General features: G+C 40.7%; 2 protein-coding genes across 3 annotated transcripts in view; one reads left to right on the top strand and one right to left on the bottom strand.

Annotated features, from left to right (window-relative positions):
- The window catches only part of ZFHX4 (zinc finger homeobox 4), a 190,907-nt gene extending 184,227 nt beyond the window's left edge, over positions 1-6,680 (bottom strand). Inside the window, exon 1 of one of the 2 annotated variants that reach the window (XM_037145191.2) lies at positions 6,359-6,680. The gene's annotated coding sequence lies outside the window, so the exon portion shown is untranslated. Of the gene's footprint in view, positions 1-5,371; positions 5,492-6,358 lie in introns of those variants that run through there. The other variant, XM_053661080.1, reaches the window with a different exon arrangement.
- LOC119049249 (uncharacterized) lies at positions 609-16,828 on the top strand. Its single transcript, XM_053661125.1, has 5 exons — positions 609-683; positions 4,834-4,976; positions 13,792-13,860; positions 14,169-14,272; positions 14,520-16,828. Exons 1-5 carry the CDS (start codon positions 609-611, stop codon positions 14,783-14,785), a joined length of 657 nt encoding a protein of 218 aa, XP_053517100.1. The 3' UTR covers positions 14,786-16,828.
- Positions 16,829-23,916: the final 7,088 nt, after the last annotated feature.

Below are 23,916 nucleotides of genomic sequence, written 5' to 3'. Positions count from 1 at the left end.
TGCTGTTGTCATACATATTACTTCCTGTAATATGTGATGATGGAAACTCAGGCATCTTATAAAGTTGCTGAGATCTGAGCCTCTGCTTGTTTTCTCAAGTCTTGGACAAACATAACTTTAGAGAGAGCAGAGCACAGGCATAAAGAAAGAGGAGACTGCATTTTCATCTTCCTTTCATCTTAGTCATTCAGTCAGCCACTCAGGACCCTATTCACCAGAGCATTTCATTATGCAAAAAAATGCTAATCCTTTTCCGATGCTTTCACACTTGTATAAAACCCCATTCCTTCAACTGAAAAGCAATTATATCAGTTTACCTTTCTGTCAAAAACAGCATTAATACTCCAATAACAATCTCTTTTCTTTTTCCTATCTTCTTGCTTTCGGAAACTAGAGAATATTAGTAAAGGCATTCTGAGAAGAAGAATACATTAGTTGAAATATGATGATGTTAATCAATGGGTTGAAAAGGGAGAATACTTAAAAGAAGACAAAGTCCTTCAGTTACTGCAGCAACTCTTCTCTGGGGCAGAACCGACCTTCCTTCTGCTGCTGCCTAGAGACTGCAACTCACTCTGGTCTATTAATCAGGAACAAATTATGAAAGAATGTCGCTGGACTGGTTGACACCATCCCATCTTGGGAGACTCATGAACAGCCTAGTAACAATGTCCTCTTCATGGGTAATGAACAGCCATGACAAATGGGGCAGAGCAACTATTTATTTGCATATGCAAATACTCACACAGGGGAAACATGTACAAACAAGTGTCATTGTAAGGTGGATTAGGCAAACAACGCTTTTTTTTTTTAGGACATTCTGCAGCCCAGAACATTAGTCAGCACAATTAAACCAGTCTCCATGGAGACTAATGAAATTTTGCCATGGTATGAGTTAAATTAGATAGCTAGTTATGTGTTTCCACAATCCAACTTGAAATCCATTATGGTTTCAGAACAATACAGCAATTGTACCTAGCTGATCTTTGCCAGCTCAACAAGCTCCTAAATTGACAATTTGCATATGTTAATATAATTAAGCACTAATTACATGAAACTTGTACATATTCACAGACACTTTCCCTGGACGCTTTTCAGTTTGAACCTTGGCCAAGGCTTTAACCCTTGGAATGGTCTTAGAAGAAAAAAACTCTGCCTGTGGGTACGTACAGCCTCTGGGCAGAAACAGAAAGGCTCCTCATTTATAAGCACAAAGCTTAACCTGGCTTCTCAAATTTCCAGCAACAATGACAGAAAATATTTGGTGAGTGTGCTAGGACCAGGGAAAGGGGGGAGAAGGGATGGATTAGTCTTTAAAGACTCATAACAAGTATCTTTTCAAAGGCAAGCAATGACATTCATTTCGAGAAAATGTTAAGAATTTGCTTTCACTGACAGTGTCGAACCTTAGGAGATGAAAATGGTTTGACAACAGCAAAAATAGCAAGTAGACAAGGAAGAAGGAGCCAGCAGCACCTAATGAGCTTTACATAAATATATGCAGAGGCAATTAAGCAATGTTAATTACTATGACAGCAGTTAATTGAATATAATTAGATATTTTAAGCCACTGAATAAAGCATAGTTAAGATTAATTTTATTGAGATTAATTGTAAATAAGGATAGATTAACTCTGTTTTGACAGGCATAAAAAAGTAGTTCTGCAAATTAAGCAGAAGCATGACCACCAGCCCCAAAATCATATATTATTTTAATGTCACACCTCAGAATCATCTCCTCAATAAACACGACTTTTCAAACCCAAACAGACAGGAATCTTGAAGAAAAACAAACAGCTTGCAGAGATTAAAGAGCCTTTTGTCCTTTTTCATGTGCATTTCTTTAAACAGACTAAATTAAGCGAGTCTGGTGTACGTTTTTTAGGAAGGAACATTTCACACTGAATGGAAAAAATGTTCTATCACATATGAAATTTGTGCAGCTGTGCGGAACTTGGTCCAGATGGTTTTAGACTATAAAACACCACCAAATGATAGACAGTAGGCCTTCCCAAGATTATGTGATAAAGTCACAATCTTTTATTTTGACCTCCCTAATTTCTGCTTTGTATCATTTCCAACCAAATCACATATTTTCTTTCACGAATGTGTTTCTCCAAGAGGGTTAAAAGAAGCATTGTGCCTACTGAGTGCTGGAAATAAATGTAAAGGGAAGGAAGGGCCTCCTTACACAGATAGAAGCTAAATCACTCAGCCACAAAATGCCAGAAGAGCTATGACAACAGCATATGCAGATGACAGCCCTTGAGTGTGACTCTTACCAACAATGGTGTCTAGAAAGATTTCTTAGGAAAATACCGCTGAATGAAAATCCCTCCCAAATACTTCCACACCCAGCTAATCCATGCCCCATCTTTAAGAAAATTAACACAGTCCTCAAGAATGCTGAACAAATCACTAATAAGAAAGGCACTTCAATTGACTTTGAAATAAATCAATAGATGATTAACATAATATTTTAAAGCAGCATCAGGTATGTGTGTGTGTGTATAACAGAAACATATATATTGTGCTCACAGTTCCTCTTAATCAAACAAGGGCTTTATGCCACTAAACCTGCCTCACAACTTCTTTAGGGTTCCCTCAGTCTTTACAACGAAAATCCTAAAATGGTCTGTGAAACAAGACTACGACAAGCCATTTTGCAGTGAAAGATTTTAAATCATCCAGCCTCTTCTAATAGACTTGAGACTTATTGAGGTAGAAACCATAAAAAATGAAGAAGGGAAATTTAATCCCTGAAATATTGATTTGCACATTAATATCATATAGGCAGAGGGCAATTTGGCTTCGTGGAAATGACACATTGTCGACCCTTGGTGAAGTCAGAGCCAATCTAACTGCTGAACATGTCTGAATCTCAAGAGTTATTAAGGGCCTCCCTTCTTGCCTTTATGACTTTTCTTCAGCCTACCAATGCAATCTTAAATGTATTATCTTTAAGAAATAATTGTAAAACCTCAGGGGTTTTCCAGTTAATGGAAGGGAGGCCAAACCACATCAGATTCTGAAATGCAACATTAAACCCTTGCAATCAACAAAAGCACCTCAATTCTCATCCATTCAGTGCAGGATCTAATATTGTTATTAAAGATAATCAAATTTCATTGTGTAAATTTAGGTTCATGGTCAGAATGGAAGCAGTAAATTCTGCAATATTAAAGAGCTATTTTCTCAGCCTCCTTTATGTTTTCCTTGCTGGTAGAGCATCTTCTCAAATAACTCATGTAGCTCAAAATAACTGAATAGGTTTGAGCTCATTTGCTAAAAACTGCAAAAGATGACAATAGAGCTGACAGGTTTCCTCCGGGTTTAACTTTAAGTGGCAACTTTCACTTCCTAGACCCAGAGTCCACTCTCCCTGTCTAACCCCACAGTTGGTGCTATGGCTTTGACTTAACACAGCTGGTTTACCTGACCTTTCTTTGTTCCTTAGGTACATTTCACTTTTTCAGATTTATGGGATTTCCCCCATATTTCATTGATTATATTTTCATTGCCATAATAATGTAAACACTTCAATATCAGCCTACTTTTTAAATCCAAAAGCAACCAGCTATTGAACAACACACTGGGATGCCCTCTCCCCAGTTTCTGACACAAACATTAAAACCATTAAAAAAAAATAACTGTATAAACCTTATGATCCCCACACTGAAGCCAGGTGCAAGAGGTTAAAACAGCTGGCTAGCCATCTTTTATTTTTGTGTGCCTTCCTGCTGATTGAAACCACAAACGTTGAAAACTATCAAATATTCCCTTAAGGATTTTTTTTTTTTTGAGAAGAAGAAGGAAGAAAAGGAAACCCTTCATTTTCTTTAATCTGCTCCTCTGTGAAGAAGAAAAAGTAAAAAACAGTCACAGAGGTAGTGAAATAATTGTGAATACCTCCTTTCTGTTGTATTTAAAACATCATTTCCAACAACTATGTACAATTGTTTTTATTCTTCAGTTAGAAAAGAGAAAAGAAGGAAAAAGAAAGAGAGAAAGAAAGTCGGAGCCCGCTCTGTCAGCTCTGCCAGTAAATATAAAGTAAAACAAGTGTGGATGGCACCGAGAGTGTTACATACCCGGGCTGTGTTTTTGCATTGCTCTCAATGGAAGCGATCGATGCCCGTGTCACTGTCGCGTCCCAATCGCAGCCAAGTCTCAGTCTTAATCTAAGCAACACCCGAAAAGGCAGCGGCAGCCGCAGCCTCTCCCTGACTCTTCCATCCATCCACCCAACTAAAAATATAATACTACATATGAGCTTTAAGCACTCCACGTTTATAGGGATCAAGCCACTGAAAATCCTGGAGAACACAATAAAAAAAAAAAAAAGCCTTCTGTCTCTTGTCTCTCTCTCTCCTCCCTCTCTTTTCGTCCTCTCTCTGCTCTCTCTCTGTCTCTCTCTCTCCCCCTTTCTCTCTCTCTCCTTTTGCCATCTACATGATCCTTGATTAAACATAGAACAGAGTTAATAAAAAAGGGGGGGTAAGGACCGAGGAGAGGAAATGCAACTGTCAGAAATCGGGACGGCCAGATTTCCTGGTGAACCTGCCTCTGTCTGAGTCAGTGTCAATCCACCATCTTCCGCCAGTGAACTTGTCTTTGGGTTTTTGTTTGGTTTGGGGGGGGGGCGGTTGTTGCTGTTGTGTGTGTGCTTTTTTGGGGAAGGGGGGAGGGGATAGGCAAGGTGGGGGCTGGCGGTGGGGGGAGCAAGGGGAACGTGTGAGTCTGTGAGTGTGTGTTGAGTGTGTGCAGGGGTCGGCTTTGGCGGGGGGGGGGGGGGGGGTCCGTGTGCGCGATCTGAACCTTTGGTACCTACAAGGAGAGTGTCTCACGGAACGGTAGCCAAGACCTCACCGGAACCGCGCGGAAGCGAGGAGTCTCGGCCCGAGGCGTCCGCGGGAGCCCGTTCCCGGGGCCGGACCCCAGCCCGAGCGCCCGCAGGAGCCCCCGCCCGGATCGCAGGTAACAAAGAAATACACACCAAGCGCACCGTCTTCTGAGGGGAGGGGGCCAGGAGGGGAGCCCTCTGGAACTTGGGCATCAGCGAAGAAACTTTACACGATCCATGAGACATTTTATTATTTGTTTTCCGATAGAACATAGCAGAAAGAATGGGGGAGGGGGAGGAGACCGAAGTAGAAGGAAGGCGAGACCCGACGCGCTCCAGCCCCCGAGCCCCGCGCGGCTCCCGGCCGGGAGGCGCACTCGGTGCGGGAGAGGCGCAGGGGCGAAGTTCGTTGGCAGACCCGGAGCCCCTTTGGAGGGGCCGGGGTAGAAATCGGTTCTCGCCGCCGGCCACAGACCCCCGCTTCCCCCTCCGCCCCCACCCCCGGTCCCCCGTACACACACGAACACACCTTGACCTCCACCAAAAAGGAAGGGAAAGATTCTGGACCCCGAGTCGCCAGCATCTACGCTCTAGTCTGAGGTGCGCCCGGCAGCCCGAGAGCCCGAGCGTGGCGGCCGCGTCCGGGCGGGTTCCCAGCCCCGAGGCCCGACGATCCCGCCTCCTAACGGACCTGCCTTCCGCGCACCCGCGTCCGCCCGCCTCCCGCCCGCGGGCGGCCGCCCCGGGCCGCGCCGGTCGCAGCCGCTCGGCGCCGGCGTCTCCCTCCGGCCCCGGCCCAGCCCGCGCGCCGGCCTCCCGGAGCCTCCGCCGCGGCGAGCGCGCGGACCGCGGGCCTCCGCGGTGCCGGCATCGGCGCTCTCCTCGGCTCTCGAGAAAACGAAGGGGGGCGGTAGGAGGAGGCAGAAAAATCGGGACTGAGCAAGGGGTGGGGTTAGTGGGGCGAGGGGCTGCGACCCCAGCGCCCGAGGTCCAAACTTTCGGAGGACGGGTGTGGAGGAAGGGGCGTCGCATCCCGGGCACCCGGCGGGTGGGGACCCCGGCACCGCCCGCGCCGCCGCGAGCTGACAGCCTCCAGCGCCGGCAGGAAAAGCCCGGGCTCGCGGTTCAGACCGAATCCGAAAAGACCGAAAACGGGAGAGCCGACTGCTCGGCCCAACGTGGGGGTCCGCCACTTAACCCAAAAGTTCAACCCCGAGAACGCGGTCCCCCGAAGTAAGTGGGAAATCAGGCCCCTCCGGGCCCCCTCCCTCCCTCCGCGGAGCAAATCCCGGAGCCAAAAAAGGGGGAAAGAGATAGAAAAGGGGGGCAGAGCGGGCGGGAAGGTCGGGATGCGGGGACGTGAGCGGGAGCGAGCGAGCCGGGGGCAGAGGGAGAGGCGGAGAGGGAGAGAGCGAGCGAAATATCAGAGATTGTGCAAGATCAGGCTGGAAAGATAATCGATACTCGACCTAAATTTAACACAAACTACTCAATAAAAGTTAAAGAAAAAACTTACTTTCCATTTCCCCTGCAGTTCCTACGCGATCTTCGCCTCTTTTTTTTGTTTTGCTTTTATTTTACTTACAGCTGATCACATCCAAGTAAAACGAGAGGGTTCATTTAAAAAAAATTTTTTTTAAAAATTAAAAATATAATCCTCGAACTTTATTGGGTGGAAATAAAAATGCTGGAGCAGAAAGTGGGGGGCATGAAGCGGTCCTCGGGGGTCCGGGAGAGTTAAAGCATGTGCCCACCGCGGTCTCGCTGTTTGGTTGTGAAGGGGTTGGGAAAAGGAGGAAAGGAAATGAAAATCCGATATGTCTTTATTCTGCTAATTATTATCGTTTTAGCCCTGTTTAAAAAAATGGCTGATTAAGTTGAGTGCGCATGTCTTTGTGTGTCTATTCCCGATATGCACTCTGGGAATGAGAGAGGAGAGCGAGGGAGAGGGAGAGGGAGAGGGGGGAGCGAGAGGTGTAATTAGTGAGGTGATCAACATTCCCCAGACTGCAAATGACGCGCAGCCCGGACTCCGAGCAGCCCCGAGCCCCGCGCTTTCCAGCGCTGGGAGCGCGGCGGCGGGAGCCCGGGACGCGGCGGCCGCGGAGAGGGCAGGGACGGGGACCTCGGGGCTCGCCCCCCACGAGCCCCTGCGCGCCCGACTCCTAAACTTCATTAGACACACACACACACACACACACACACACACACACACTCAGCAGGGGAAGGGGGTCAAACCTTAAACACCGCAAAAGCAATGCTCTTTAACCACTCTTATTTTTTTTCTTTTTAATTTTAATGAGGCAAAGTCATTATTAGCAGAATAGAGATTTGTTTACTAGGGAGCTTTAAGCAGAAATGGGAGTTAGGGCAATGGAGAGTTTAGCTCTGCTTTGTAGATTCTGCTACATCCAAGAACGCACGTTAAGGGCGAAATGCAGGGACCTGGGCAAATATGCAGATATATGTAAATAAAGGATGCCTGACTATGTGCATGGCCCGCTTTGCCCAGCCTATTTCACAGGAGGAATTGCACTCCGCCATCCGAAGGCACGCTATTTAAACGAGTATCTTTCGCTTGCACATGCAGGGGAGAAAAAACCAGGGCAGGGAGGATGGAAGCAGTTAATTTAGTCAAAGTAAACTTTTTAATAAGAAGAAGAGATGACTGCAATAGTGATAGTGGGGGTACGGTTCTAGCCTTTATGTCATATTTTTTAATATTTTATCAGAATTGCACAAGTTCAGTGTAATGGCTTTAAGAAGACTTATGAAAAAACCTTTCATCTTGTGAGTCTGCTGAATTATCTTTCTTGAAGCATATTATGATGAATTTTAAAACCCCACTACAGATCTCATTAGAATGAAATATACTTAGTATTTTCTGGTACAAAATTTAAGGTGGCTGATTCTCATTTGAAAATCTAATTATCTCTTTCCAGTACTATAGATGTGAATTTGAATGACACTTTCATTAAAAGATAATTAACTAAAACTAGGAATAGACACACTTTTAAATACCCTCTGCTGCATTTTATATATATATATATATATATATATATATATATATATATATCCGTTGTTACTCAGATTCACTGCTACACCACAGGTCACAAGGAGACACCGCCTATGCAATATTTCAAAAATAGGAATTCTACAGAGAAAGTGAGAGGAACAAATAAAACAAGCTAAAAACAGACAATACTTGCAACGTCCAGCTTTCTGGACAGGTGAAGTATCACTTGTTTTTGAGTTAACAGGCCTTTGAAGTTCTGGTTCTCCAGGATCTGCTTCAAGACTTTTTCTTAGGCATTTAGCACCAAGCCTACCTAATACCACCAGAAAGTTTTATTGTATACTCACGAGGAACAACAGAGGCTGCAGACCCACACCTTTCCTGGCCCGAAATGTTGTGTTATCAGGGAACATTTGGAAAATCCCAGGACTAATGCAAATGGGATCAAAACCCCAACAAAACACCTGGAGGATAAAAGCAGAGTCCTGGATAGAGCAGACCCAGGCCCAAGTCCGGGAAGCTGGTTGCCTATGGCAGCTGGCTAAGGTTCCACTGCGAGTCCACAGGCTCGGAATAGAGAATAAACCCCAGATATGGTCTTTATTAAGAGAAAAAAGCAGAGCACCACCTCAGGATCTGGAGTCTGTAGATACACCAGTGCATTAGAACCAGGGCTACTAAATGTTAGCAGAAAGCAAAGTACTGACATCTCCAAACACTCCACTCCATTTCAAACTTTTTGGGAAGAAATATGCTCTAACTGAACAGCTTTTTAAGATATTTAAGTTACTCTGTTTACAGCTCCACTTTCACACAAGCAGCTGTGTCTCTGTGCGTTGCAGTGTCTGATTGCATCTCACTGGTCTTTCTCCATGTGCCTTCAGAAACATACGTGCCCACGAGGGTGAAATTTAAATTCTCCGTAACTTGCAAGTGAAGAAGGTGTTTATGTAGCATTACTGTTTACCGAAAAACACCCCAGAGAGCAAAAATCCTGGCTTTAAAAAACTATCTGAGGTGTGTGTATGGGGAAAGGGGGTGGGGGCTTTTAAAGAGACTGAGGGGGAAATGAAGGAAGGGAAACTTTCAGGTTCAATTCAGAAAAGATCAAGCCCTTTGCGGGAGAGGGCTCCATGTACAAGCTCACTGATGGAAAAACCATTTCCTGCGATTTCAGACGGGCAAATGCGTGCGATGAAGGAAACACCTGAGAACAATAAGTCTGTTTCAGGCTCAGGTGAAGAAAGGGGTTTATTTCTGGCAGGGAAGAAGAGGGAAATGATGACCATTTCATTTTCAAGTTCTCCTTTATTTCTTTTGCCTTTTTCTTTCTGAAACATCATCAATAACATTAATGTCATTAATGTCAAAACACCAAACATCAAATCAGGAAAACCGTTTAAAAAATTTGGTGGCTATTTCTCCTCTACCCCCACCTCCTCTCCTTTGAAAATACAGCTGTCTGGGGGCGGGGGGGGGGCCCGAGAGCGGTTATTGAATTATAAGTAAGAAAACAAAAGGAAGGAGGATTTGTAAGAGGGGCGCTCACTTTTGCAATTCCTCCTGCCAGCGAGTATTCACCTTCTAGCGTACTTGTTTTCTTTTTAATCATCTTTTCCCTCTTCCCTAAGAAGAGAAGCTGGGGTGAGAGTCAGGGTTAATGGGCTGAGAGGAAGGGGCAGAGAGGGACTAGCCCCGAGTCAAGAGTTTCCTCCAGGGCTCGGCCTGGGAGCGCTCCGGCGCCGGGGAGGGAGCCGGGGCCCCAGGCAGGGCACTGCAGGCTGGGCCCCGAGGCGCAGAGCGCGGTGCCCAGGGCAGGGGCAGGGCGAGGCGGGCGAGCTCGAGCTCGGCCCGCGGGCTGCTCTGGGGCACCGGCACGATCTGCCAGGCTGGACTTGGCTGCGTCACGGCCCCTGGGTGCAGGAAACCCAGCTGTTCCACTTGGGTCCCTGCAGACCCTTGGCCATCAACCTTTGACCCTGTCCCTCCTCCCCATTCCTCTATAGCTAAACTCTGCGCGAACCCGCCGCCACCCTCCTGGAACGCTGGGCTACTTTTTATTTCAAAGTGAAAGGAGCAGAGGCGTCCCTGCGTCACCAAAAACTTTCCCTAGACCCTCCTCTGCACTTTCCAGGGCTACCGCAGCCAAACCAAGCCCACTCTGGGGCTCTCGGACCCTGCACCGAGCACGGAATTAGGCGAGATCCCAAAAGGGACACCAGGTGGTTAGGTGTTGAGTGTTGGAAGCAAGGGGTAATTAACATTGAGACAAAAGGTAATTTCCACTTCCAGACTTTTCCTCGGCGTATTTTATTCCCCAAATCTACTATGTCTCGGACACTCCGGGCTTTACAATCCGTTTACCGAGTCTTCAGCTGTCTCACTCCTCAGTTCGCTAAGAAATACCCCAGCCCCCAGCCCCACGTGCCGCCAGCCCCGGAGCAGCTTCAGCCCGAGGGGAAAAGGTTCCCAGTCTAGTGACCGAGCCTCCGGGGTCTACAGAAGTGCTCAGTTTGAAACAAGGTATTACAAGATTTCAGCCTCAGGAACCCTTGACAACGCCACAGACGCTCGAGATCCTCGGCCGCCCTCCCCCCCCCTTCCTTCTTTTTGTTGGATCTTCTCCACACGGGGGCTATTTAACAAAGGCAGTCTGTTAACTAACATGTTGTTTAACTCAGCAACTCCTTTCCGAAACACACTTCGACGTGATACCAAGGTCTGTCATTTAGTGTGCGTGGGAAGGTGAGAAGGTGGGGGTCATGTGTGTGCGTAAGGGGGCGACGTGCAGTTGACAGAGAATCGGAAAGTGCAGGGCTTCTTTGGGAAGGCGTCACAAACGCATTATATTTACAATTAAATAATTCAAGAAATCGCCTGAGAGAGAGCCAGATTTCTTTACTAGAAAAAAAGGGGTACATTTTCCAAAGAACTAAAGAAAAGTGGGTATTTGAAATATAACCTAGCATCCAGAGTGTATACTCACTTTGTGGTGTGTGAATTACATGAAAAGACATTCAGAAAAAGGAAGGCATTTTGTGTGTGTGTGTGTGTGTGTGTGTGTGTGTGTGTGTGTGTGTGTAGTTTTGTGGGCACGGACTCCCTCCCCTCCCCCAACCTGGCTCTTATCTCCTTTGTATAGAAATGCCCCCAGCTCTGTCTCTAACTATATACTTCCATACTCCTGTATATTTCTCTCTTCCTACAGTCCATTTGTTTATTTAACTTTAATCTGTTCTACTGTCTTTTTTTTTTTTCTTGGAGGTTTGACCTGTTTTTATTTGGGTATTGGGTGGGGTTGGTCATTATGTAAAGTTACACTCAGGTAAAGTAGGGAGGAGGAGGAGTTCTAGAGGGTCTGAGGAAGGAATCCAGAGAGGGAAGGGGGGGAAGAGGGAAAAAGAAAAGTCAGCCGCCCTCTGGCCTTTCCGAGGTCAGGGCTCAGACTGTGCTGTGACCTCCTTTCCCTCTAGGCAACCAGCCCAGTGTTTATAAACAAAGTCAGGCAGGGCTGATCTCAAGCACTTCCACAGCTCATATGCAAATTAATGAGGACTCCTGATCAACACTGAAACTACACCCCCCACCCCCCAGCACACAGACACACATTCACACCAGCCAAACAACGCAGGATCCAAAGCATTCCCTTCTCAAAATACAAGGATCTATTTCCAGCTAGAGTATCCAACGAACATTTTGCATTCCATCTGGGGAAGAACTCTAAGAGACAGTGATGCACAATGATGCAGATGGGAAAAGACAGACAAGTGGGGGAAAAAAGGGAGAAAGAATAACGGTGATTTCATTGAAGAAAAGATAAAATTGTGATCTTTGAAAGCCTAAAATAGCTATATCTAGTCAATGGAATCCTGTGTAAACTCCGACCACCAAATATAATTATTTTAAAACAAGATACTACAGTCATCCAAGCGTTCATATTTCCCAGACAAAAGTGCAGATCTTTATAGTTGAATAAAGCCACTCACTATGTAATGATCCTAAATATTAGATACAACAAAACCATTAAATCCCACAGTAAAAAGAAAAAAACAGACCATCTGATCTAAGTTATAAAACAAACTTAAATCATTCTTTAATTACAAAAACACAGCTTAGCAGAAACTAAATGTTAAATCAAAGATTTTGGAAACAAATATTGTTTGCCAAGGTATAGAAATGATAGCTTTACATTGTAACCAAAACTCCATTTCAGGAATAATTAATTACAAGATAGAAAAAGGTGCAAGCAAAAAAAAAGTAATTAAATGATTTTTAAACTTTTGCTTTAAAATGATTTTCAGTGAACGTCTAAGAGAAAAAGGCTAAAGAAACTATACCTCAGAGGGAAAAGATCATCTTCTTTTCTTCTTTGTCTATCAGTCCCCTGTTAAAGCATATGGAAAATGTTTTCAAAACGCCCAGATTTGGCAACACTGTCATAGCAAAGAGAGGAGCACAGTGGTGCTGTTCGAGAAAATGGGAAATAAATTCAGGATTGGGTGCTGCCTCCTTCAATGCGGATTTATCTAAGTTTAATTTAATATTCCGCAATCACTGGATGATCACATATAATTCACCAAGATTTTAAAAGGCTTTATTTAAATACCTCGAGCAAGAAGAGAATGAAATTTAAACCATTGCAACCATTGCTGATGTTTTTTTATTTTCCCATTAGAACTTTAAGTGGCAGTTTCTAATAAAAGGGAAAACGATAAACGTTTTGTTTTTTTAAGGGGAGAGTCCTCGAGGAAAGTATTAGCTTTATTAAAATCATTCTGAACATAAAATCAAAAAGCACAAAATAGTTGTTTGTAAAACACTAAACCTTTAATCGATTTTATTGGCATTCCGATCGATTAGATAAACGGAAATCTATAGCAAACATCAAAGCATTTAAAACATTTTTTCTATCTCATTTATAAACAAAACTTGTCAAGAGAAAAAAATTATCAAACGACTAACAGGAAATTCTTCAGATATCAAATTACGATAATAAAATTATTTCCACATGGAAAGGGATAATGACAATGATGATAGTAATTACAATGATGAATAATTCAACAACCCTTTGACATGTATGGAAGAACCTCGAGCAGAAACTGTCTTGGAGGGGGGGCTACTTTAAAATAAATACTTTATTTTTAAAGTAAATATTTCATAGAGACACTCAAGGGGATTAGTTTAGGTGTGGCTCTCGGACTCCTCTGAATTTCCCTGCAGTTGCAGAGGAGTCAATTTCTTTGCCAGCGTCTTTCTTTCAAATTGAATTACTTCTTGCCAGCAAAAATTAATATGCAAATGTCAGGGCGCCCTACCAGGTTTACAAACTTGCGTCTGGACTTGTCTTCCTACCCTAAAAGGTGATTCCTAAATTATGGGGGGAGGGGAGGGGAGGGGAGGGGGGGAGGAATCGACTCCTCAAATCTGAAGGTGATCACACGGTTTGATCTTTTAAGAGAAGGGAAACAATTTATTAGGAGATAGGAAAACTGCTGTCCCGAGAAACGCAGTCCTCAGAGAGCATGACATTCTATGGGCAGCAAGAGGACGTGTTTCTGTAACGGGTAATAAGTTTATTTGTTAAAGAAAATCAATGAAAGTGACTGTGAAGTAGTTCGTGAAGCACGTGTTTGGGACTCGCGGCTAACCCTGCAGGCTGAACCAGCAGCCCCTGTCCCTGCCGAAAAGTCCCCGCGTCGCCCCGAGCCCGGCGCACGCTGCGCGGCGCCTGGTGTCCAGCTCCCGGTGCTACGCGCGGCGCCCGGTCCGCCGCCCAAGTCGCTTCAGTAGCGACACTTCTGACCCTGGGTCCCGACAGTGGCTCCTTCCAGTGGCCTGTGGCTGCCTTTCCACACCCTCGCTCGGCAGCCCGCACCTTGTTCTTCTTCCTTTCTTACTGACTCTTGTCCTTCCCTCCCTCCTTTTCGATACAGGTCTGAACGAACTTCTACACTTCTTCGCTTGCGATCGGAATTTCACTCTTCGGAATCTCTGTCTTCTCGGTGAATCGCCCAGTCCTTCCCACCAGCCCCTCCCCCAGGGTTCTGTCCTGCCTTTTCTTTAGTACCCGGGCACTGCTTTGCAGTCCTCCAGACATTCCAGAGAGTTCTCCTCGCACCAGAACCAGCATTGGCCTCCTCCTCCTCCCCTGGATAGGTGTGGGAGGGGGTGGATTTCGAGTTGAACTCCCAAGGGTTTTTATTCTGTTCTTTTAACAGCTTCACTTTCCCTTTTCTTCTTTGCATAACCTTCACCTACCTACTAATTTATAACAGAAGCGGTTCTTTCCCTTTCCTTGCGCGGTTTACAGTTTCCGTCGGGGCTGCGCGCCCACAACCCTGCGTCGCCAGCCGCCTGCCAGCCAACGACTTCCATCTATTCGGTTGCCGTCTAATTGCTCTTTATCTTCGCAGAGTAAGTTGGTTTCCAGGATCTAAAGTTCCCACGGTAGCGCCTCTTTATTTTGCCAAATTACTTCGTTGCCCCAGTGAAGGGTGGGGCGTGGGGGGAGGTGTATCACCCACCCACGTCCCTTTTAACACCCTTTCCTCCAAGTCCCACCACTCGCCCTGGTCACGTTTTGTGTGAATAATAACGGATTCTGGCAGGGTTTTCCTCCAATGCGGACAGATCGCTTAGGAATTATTCCTCTGGTGTCTAGTGGTCAGCATTCCCACCTCCCCCATCATCTCCGCCCTCACTGCGGCCCGGCTGCGGGAGGGGAGCGCGGCCCGAAGACCTCGTCCTCCTGCTTCTGGTTTCTCGCTGCTGCAGCTGACGCTGAAATTCGCTCTGGCCGCTGCCTCTTCCCGCTTTAATCCCAGACCTCCAGTCATTGGGCAGCTCCTCAGAGGCAAGAAGTCAACACCATGGCAACCCGACAAGCCTATCAAATCACCGGCTGGCGTGACCGCGGCAGGGTTGTAGACGAGAGTGGGCTGGGCAGAGGAACAGAGAGGCCACTAGCTCAGGTACACAGTCTGGGGGTGGTCAGCAGCTGTCAGCCTCCACCGTCTGGCTACACAGATGTGCACCACCCAGTTCATAGCCGGACCCTAAATTCCCTAGTAGGTGAGGAGGAGGAGGGGGAAGGGTGTGGATAGGACTGAGATTGTTGCAGAAGAGCTTCAAGCTCAAAGTCACCAAAGCCCTAGATTCTGTGAACTAAAGATGCCTTGAGCCTAGAGTGGAAGGAACCACCAAGTCACAACAGCCTCAGAACCAATTGTCAGAACTTGGCCCAAAGGTGTGTTTTTTTTTTTTCTTCAACAGTCCTGCCACTGGCTTAAAAAAAAAAATTAATGCAACATTCTGCTTTGAGTGGGAAAAGGATAAAGGAAAATGTTGCCTGTTGAACTTTTACTGTCTGCCCGTGTTGGGATATATATAAAATATATCTCAATATCGATTTCAGCTATGCCTTGGAACCGTCCTAAACTTTACCTGAAATTGCATTTTCCTTGTTTTTTCATAAACTGCGTGCTGTTTGTCATGTGTGGCCTAGATTTTGATTCTCTGAAGAGAAGAAACAAAGGAGACTTGAAAATGGGTAACTAGAAAATCTGTGTGTCCCTCCTGGGCCTACTCAGCCTTTGTATTTCCTTGTTTTCCTTGAGAAAGTCCCCAGAAAGACAGGACTTCCGTTAACATTTCAGAGCATCTTGTTCATAGGATATAGACTGACTTGCATTTTTCTTTCTTGTTTTTAAAGGCAGACAATGTTTTTGAGAAACACACAACATATTATTTCTGATTAGCTTATAATTTCATTGTGAAAACTTTCAACACATATTTGTTCAAGACTATAGAATGCTGTCAGTGACCATATGTTCCCTTCTGCCACTTACATCGTTGCTGATTTCTAAATTTCAGAATGTAAGTTGGTCTCCTAAAAAAAAGAGAAATCCACTTAATAATAATGTTAATGTGTCATTTTTGAGAACACCTTGTATGAAATCTAAAATCAACCCTTAAGTCCACTGCACATAAACAAAATCTACTATATACACAATTTTCATATTGATCTAACATTTATTATGGAGAGACTTTCAGTGTGGAAGTATTTAAGTTACACTTGGCATGCATAAAACACTGTAGCACTGGAAAGGTTTCTTAAACAGTGATTGTAATATTAAGAAAAGTAGGACAGAGCCAATTTTGTGGCTCTACCCAGAAATTTAATGAAATCTTGAAATTCATTTTCTTCCTTTCTCTATATTTCATTGTTGATGGATTCTGATAGTTTGAAATAGTACATCTCCAAATATAACCTTATTACATACAAAAAAAGGGAGTATTGATAACTGACACTGGAGAACAGGTCATAAGATACGAGAGAAAACTTTTGGACATAATATAATCTTCCCTGCACTGAGACTCTACTAGCATTCTGGTGACATTTTTTTTTATTCTGTGCCACTCTACAGTTCAACGATGAGCTGCGGAGCACACAGAGTTGAAATTTGGTCATAGTTTAAATGGCTACCTCAATGCCGAGTTATTGATATCTTCAAATGTTTTGGGCTAATCCACATGACATTTGATGTGCACTGACTGTTTACAGTGGCAAATGTCAGAAGAAACAGAATACTCTAATTGTAAATTAAAATGCATGTTTCTGATCTATCTCCCAGAACCTAACTTTTAAATTTAAGATGTTTTTTAAAAGAAGTTAAATGAAGTGTACAAAACTCTTTTAGTACATTTTGGTGGCAGTAAGAGTACATGGACACAGGAAATGTGATAACATTTAAAATTTCATTGTTTCTTTTAAGGGTATATCTTTAGTTACTGGAAAACTTTAAATACCTTAGGATCTATAATATTCTTTGTGAATGAATGTGTGTGTTTATGTATAGTGGTCAATGACATGAACAGAAACTGTCATTCAAATGTTCTTCCATGTGTAATATTTATAATTTTAAAAGCATTAAAATGAGGCAGAATTAATAAATTAGTAAATTGCATTTAAACCAAAACAAATATCTAGATATTCCAGTAGATCTGTTGAGTTTCTTAGAAATTGCTATTTTTTTTCCTTTTTACATAAGCTTGCTATGTATGGATGATTGAAAAATAAAAGATATTATACAGAGAATTATTTTCTAACCACAAATCAAATTTACTGTCTGTCCTTAAAAGTACCCTCCTATCACAATATATGACCTTCTATTTAAATATGGATTTGTATACCTACCACACACATGTCGCTTAGCTCTACATTCAAATATTTACATTTAAAGCACATTTCTATACCACTAATATTTTCAGTACGGATGCTGATGGAAGCAGGAAATTTCTCTATTTTAGCTAATGAGTAAGACAGGGAAATTAAATATAGTTTAAACACTAAATTTAAAAAAAAATCAATGCATGGATGCCTTGCTCATTTTCATCCGAACGAATACCATCTCCATAGAGTTCATTCTTGACCTTACCTGAGTAAGTACTTCAACTTAAAGTCTGAGATGCACCTAGAGGGGTAATAATACATTGCACTTAATAGGAAGACAGTTAATAACCTTTCTTCATCCCCACGCACCATCAATCAAGGCTGTCACCAGTGTGCTGAATCAAAGCAAAAGTGTTCTTCACAGATGACTGATTAGAAACGCAAAATCACAAGATCCATCTTCATGGTCACTTTTATTATAGTCATTTTTAAACTGACAGCAACCTGTTCAGTTTCAGCACACTGGGCATCACAAATAGTGTCACTCAGTGCAGCTAAGCATGAGAAGAGGCTGGTCGGATTATACTTAAACATAATTAGGTCCTCAACTCTTTGTGGAACTAAGAAAAAGGTATTCCTCTCTCCATCACTCCTATTCCGTCTCCTGGTAACTTGTTTTGATTCTACTGTATTATTAGTTTACCATCCTGAAGGGAGGCAGTGCAGGGTACAGATTCCTGCTTGTCAATTATTTAGGAACTAGGGAATAAATGTGTCTTCTGAGAGTTACAGATAACTTTTTGCTTACTGCTTTTTGTTAACTTCATGAAAAAACAACAACATTGCTAGCCTAAAAGTTAGTGAGGGTTCTTTTTATCCAGATATATGTTTTTGGACTAAAGCCTTGAGAAACTGGATAGTCAGATATTAGTAATGATACTCACTGACAAGACTCTTCTCTTAACAGTATCACCTGAATGCTGTAGCACTGGAATTACTGAGGTTAGAACTATTTGAATGCATAATATTCAAGGTGGCTGAGATATTAACTATTAGGTAGCTATGTAAATTATCGATATTATTTTTCTCAGCCCTAGAATATTTTTGTAAGTGACAAATTTGAAAAACCAACAAGTAGGTGTATACATATATCATTAAAAGTGGTAGTTTAAAACAATTAAGTCAGAATGAAATGGAACTTTACCTTTATTAAGAGTCTTGATCTTTATGCTACAGAGATGATCCTTTCAGATTTATTTCATCAATACAAGTATTTACATGGAAAAAACTTGTAGTAGAAAAATCTCATACTATGTTGTGAATCCCCTGCCATTTTATAGGCTCCTCATTTTATATTTCAAAAAAGAAAACCCAATTAGACTTAATATTTAATTTAGTAATTTTAAACAAAGTGCCCCAATTTAAATTTTTATACACTTACCTTTTCTTTTAATCCCAAATGCTCATTTTCTTGTTATCAGCAGAACACAAACATGTACAGGGGGGAGAGAGACAGAGAGAGTGAGCACAGAAAAAGGAAAAAACACTGCCAATGATATTTCTTTATACAGCACAGTACCTTCATATTGATTTTCACATATATTAATAGTCTACCTTTAATACCTCTCTGTAAAGCTACACATTTTTTCTGTCTCTACACACGCACACACACACACCTTTACTGCTTTATTCTAGATTATGAGTATTCTTTTCTTCACTACACAAAATTTGTAAGCAAGATATATATATATATACTATATATATCACTAGATTTATATCTTTATCATTAGATATACAGATGTATCATTATATATATACAATACACAAATTCAATATAATGGTATATCTGTATCTTCCACAACTGCCAATAGATGCATGAATGCACTCTATGTATAAGAAGACTAATATTGATTTCCTTAAATATTGTACTCTGCTTATATACATATATTTCTATAAGCATATGGATTTAAAATAAAGAGATCATAAAACAATTAAATAATTAGCTATCTGACTTTTTTTGGTTCAATGAAATTGTCCTAGAATTTAAGAGATGTATTTGTTTTTTGTTATTTAAAAATATTTCTACTTTATAAAACATTAATAATGATAATACTTATGACATATTAGACATGAAAAATTAGGATTAAATAATTGTATACTGCAAAAGCTATATAATTACACAGATGATGATGTAATAATCACCTTAATAGGTTTGTTTTCAGTTTACATAAAGATTAAAAACCTAATTTCTCCTGACAAAATGTATGTGTGGGAGCTAGGGGAGTATGTGTGTCTGCTAAGTTTGGACATGTTTATACTTTCAAAAAGAGAATAATACTTCATAAATTTTAATATGATTACTTTAAAGTTAATTTTTGGTATGAAATATTTTTCCTAACTAGGTTATACTAGTCAGAATACTATGGAAAGGTGATTTATTTGAAATATCTGGACTCAGTATAGCATTTTTTGCTACTAAAACTAATTCCATGAAATGATATGTATGGATTTTGGCATTATCTTGATAATCTATGCAGGCAGCCACTATAGATCTTAATATTAATTTTTGATATACATCATAAATATGAGTGTTCACAGGTTTACCAAAATTATAGATCTAAAATCATGTTTTCCTTTATGGATGGGACTTAATAAACTGAAAACACAAAAATAATTTTTATTTACATTTTAGAAATATAATCAAAACTTCAAAAATCAGTTTTTTGAAAGTTATTATGAAGCATTGCATATTTTGTGTTTTGACATCATTTGAAAACAGCATTCACTTACATTTAAATCAATGTGATTAATTTAGAAAGTGTCTTGGGAAACTTTCTAAAAATTATTTTAGAAATTGTTTTTTATCTCTAATTTTTCATAGACTATTTTGTTGCTGTTAGTTTTAAAAATTTATCTTAATTTGTGTGCATTGTTTGTGCTTACATTTGCTTCCTTGAGAGTGTTCTTATATCTAAGTTAATACGTAAAGCATATACTATAAGAATTTTGCATGATAAAGGGACTAGCAGGAAACTCTTATAATTTAATTAGTAGGAATACACCTAATCTGTAACTACAAAGTGATCAAATTATATTTTAAACTAAAAAGTCTAACAGTGTTACAGCATTTCAGTACGGGCTGAAATTTATATTTGTGCTTTCCATGTGGTATATATATATACATGAATACATATACATAATTACACCTAAATACTATCATATTTAGATTATTGACCTCTTTAAATGGTAGCATGTTCTCTGGCAAACAGATACTGCAATTATCTTTGCTATACCTGCCTATGCGCAGCCTGAATATTCAGTTATGGCATATCTCTCTTTTCTGGGGCATGATTTTCCCTGGGTTCTAGAATTGTTCTTTGTTGAATCTTTGGGAGGGGGGACTGTTCTATGAGTGTCAGTTTTCAGTAAATGTGTGAGAAGATGGTATGGTTTGGATAGACTGGCCGCCTTTTAATGTGTCTTTTCTACCTGGATTCAGAGCTGTCTCCCAACTAGTGATTTTTAAAAAGAAAACAAATGAAAAGCAAAGGTCACATAAAATCACCTTTAACATTTTATAGTAAACAAGAGAAAATATTGAAATATTTACAATAGTGTGTTATGTAATTTTATTTTAATTGCTTTCCTATATTATTTTTAAAACTGTTATCACCTATTTAAAATTGTCATATTGTTTAACTCTTACTCTTTTCTCACAAAAAAAGGAACATAGTCCTTAAAAATCTCCTAAACTGAGATGAATATTTTCTCCACTATTCCTATTCCCCGAGTCTTTTTGCTACTCAGCAATAATGCTAGAGGATGCATTTTATAACAAATAGACTATTTTGATCAGTACACTTTATTCTTACCTATTTTGGTTTCCAAATAAATATGGAAATAGAGTTAATGACAACTTTTCAGGACACCCTCCAAGACCTTAGGGATATTTTTAAGGAAAAAAATTAGTATACTATGATATAAAGATTTCTTTTTTGATAGCTAAAGCTTTCTATGTAAACCTTCACTTATGTATTACACAACCACTGAAGAATTTTAATGTATTGCAGTTCATTTTGCAATATTTGCACAAACATTCAAAGTAGTATTATGTTGCTTAGTTATTTCATTATATCATATTCTGCATTTAGAATTTCATTTCAATTTTCCCATTTTCAACATTTGGATGTCATCCCATTAACTATCATAAACCAGTAGTTTAAGGAGGGGTAATTCTGAAATGCAAACATCTCTCCTAGAATTTTACAGCCTTGCCATCCATGGAAGAGAAAACAGGGACGAGCATTACTTTTCCACAAACATTTTTCTTTTATGATTATAAGAAAAGATCAGATGCTGTGGCAATTTTTTTCATATGTGATTTTTCTTTAGAATTATTTTCAAAGTCAACTGTTCTTAGACTTTATTTCATTTCCAAAAGCATTGTGTTTTGCTTCTTTGTAAAATATTTCTTTATAACATTTTTTGTTTAATTCATTTTTAGCACAAGAAACACCCAAGCTCAATCTGGATACCTCTTTCCAACATAATTTAGCTGGACCTTTTCTTAGTCAAGGTTTTCTGGTTTTCATTTTCACTTCATATTCTCAAATAAAAGATCCTTTGTTGTCTACCATTTGATTGGACTTAATGAAAAACACTCCATTTTAACTTAACAGTATTTCCTTTTGAATTTATTATATTTAAGAACACTGTCAAAAATCAAACATTTAATCTCAGGTTTTTATATTTCAAAATATATTACTATCACATGGCTCAGTGAGGTGATGTAAAAGTAGACTGAAATGATTTCAAAAAGAAAAGCAAGAGTAAAAAAAAAGTAATGGCTTCATTTTAATATGAAACTAAATACTATGGTTAACGTGCAGTTTGGGGCCAGCAGCTGACTGTAGAGACTAACATGTCACAGGGTGCCAACAGTGGAATTGTGCAGTATTGACTAAATGAGGTTCACTGATTTGTATTGAGGCTAATATCTTCTTTAAACAATTCCGTGTAAATTGTGCGTATAAAGTCATTGGAAGCTATTTCTCAGGACAGCCTTGCTGGCTTGCTACCTGCTGGAGTGAGGAGGATAATCAATAGGAAGAAATAGAGCTGAGCGCGAGCCTGGGAAGCTCCAGAGGAGTTAATGCTGATAAAAGTAGACGATGTCAATATTTGGGAATAGCACAAGTCCAAGGTAATAGACAAAAGAGAAGTGCATATGTTGCAGAGTGTTCAAACAGGGGCAGAATTAAAGCCTAAGTGGCAGATGATGTCCTAGACTGCAAAAGACATTATGCATTGCAGGTATTGTTAAGTTTCTACAGAAATCCAAACCGAGCAAGAGGTTATATGAAAAGGTACCTACCTAACTTTTATCAGAAGCTTGAATATGATTTCCATTTCAATGGTCAATAGATCTTTGGTTAATATAAGAAAGCCTGTCCCAAAACATTTGGCAGGCATGTTTTTACATATGTGATACTACATGTCTCATTATGAAAATTTTAAAAGCTTTTCTAAGTGCTTCCAAGATATATTAAAAATATGTATAAGATAAAATAAAACAGGCTACCAGTCATACAGTGATAGCAAAATATAAACAACCCTAGTAGCCTTTGCATATACTAATAATTAGAGCAGGCACCTTATTTTCTAAAGGTAGTAGACTTATTGGAAGTGAGGTAATGGTATATTTTTACTAATTTAATACTGAAAATCAGTTTTCCTCTTGCTGTCAGGCGATGAAATTTTGTTCTCCTGTGCTGATCTTCTGCTGATGTGTTATGACATAGTCTGTCAACATGAACAGATATGGGAAAGGAGATTGGGTGACGGAGACACATAACCTGCACAGAACTCTTTGGGAATTTTAAGCATGTCACCATATTTGGGTAGAAGAAGTAAGACTGTGCTTGCTTTAAAAAGCTGGATTTCTGTATGATGTAAGCCCAAACAAACCAGGTGGACTATGACAAGGCACTAAACCTGAACGAGCAAGCCGAATCCCAAACGTGTTATTTCTGTGTATCTTTAAAAAAGTTCTTTCACACCATCAGTTGATTTCTTGTTGCAAAATATAAGTTTCTTGACAAAGAGGGGAAAACAATTCATGCACATATGATTATCAAACATAGTCATTTTCTCCCAAATTAAACAATTCCACAACTATTACATGCTTTTATTGTCACAGATGTTTTTACCATTTGGTGTTAGATATCTGGATTATATCAAACACATGATTCTGAGGTTAGGTGAAACAGCTCAGTCCGATAGTTTCTTTAAAACCAAGCTAAGAAGTGTCACTAGAAAAGCAAGTATATTTATCTAGGACGCAACATATCAAACATTTTTTTTTACCCATAAAAATGAAGAAATCAACAAAATTTACTTCTGCTTTTCATTTTATCTTTTCATTTGGGGAATGACTATTTCAAAAATAATTTTTCATCTTTACCAAATCACATGTTGGAGTTATTAACCTAAGACACTAGATTGCAATTAAAATAATTTCATATTACAGATACCTAGTCTTTGTAAGCTTTCCTAAAAGAACAAAATTTGCTTTTTAAAAAAGTCACTGTGGCCATACATTCCATCTTCTCATCTTAAATTCAGAGTAATAAAAGATGCTCAGTCATCATTGAATTCTAAAGAAGGCTGCATTTCAAATAAAGTATGAATTTTGATTTAGAGACACAGAAAAAATCTTTTAAGATCTGTACTTCAAGTAATTTGTTAATCTTGTGCCACTTTCAGCATTTGTCACACATATAGACCAGGAAATTGGCTCCATCTCACTCTAGCTCTGTGTTGAATTAAAAACCTCTACTGCAAAGAAGAGCACGATGTGGGGAGAGAATAAATTTACTTCTTTCTT

The sequence above is a fragment of the Artibeus jamaicensis genome, unplaced genomic scaffold (genome assembly GCF_021234435.1).
Source record: "Artibeus jamaicensis isolate MK-2021 breed Jamaican fruit bat unplaced genomic scaffold, CSHL_Jam_final scaffold_916, whole genome shotgun sequence".
Classification (NCBI taxonomy): domain Eukaryota; kingdom Metazoa; phylum Chordata; class Mammalia; order Chiroptera; family Phyllostomidae; genus Artibeus; species Artibeus jamaicensis.
The sequence above is the reverse complement of the archived record's forward strand: the minus strand, read 5'-3'. Positions and strand labels throughout refer to the sequence as shown.

What these genes read in the sequence shown, in the direction of transcription:
- LOC119049249 (XM_053661125.1), top strand. Translation starts at nt 609, where the DNA reads ATGTCGCTGGACTGGTTGACACCATCCCATCTTGGGAGACTCATGAAC. An exon ending in TAACAATGTCCTCTTCATGG is followed by an intron (nt 684 to 4,833) that starts GTAATGAACAGC and finishes GGTACCTACAAG; the next exon opens with GAGAGTGTCTCACGGAACGG. An exon ending in AGCCCCCGCCCGGATCGCAG is followed by an intron (nt 4,977 to 13,791) that starts GTAACAAAGAAA and finishes TTTTCGATACAG; the next exon opens with GTCTGAACGAACTTCTACAC.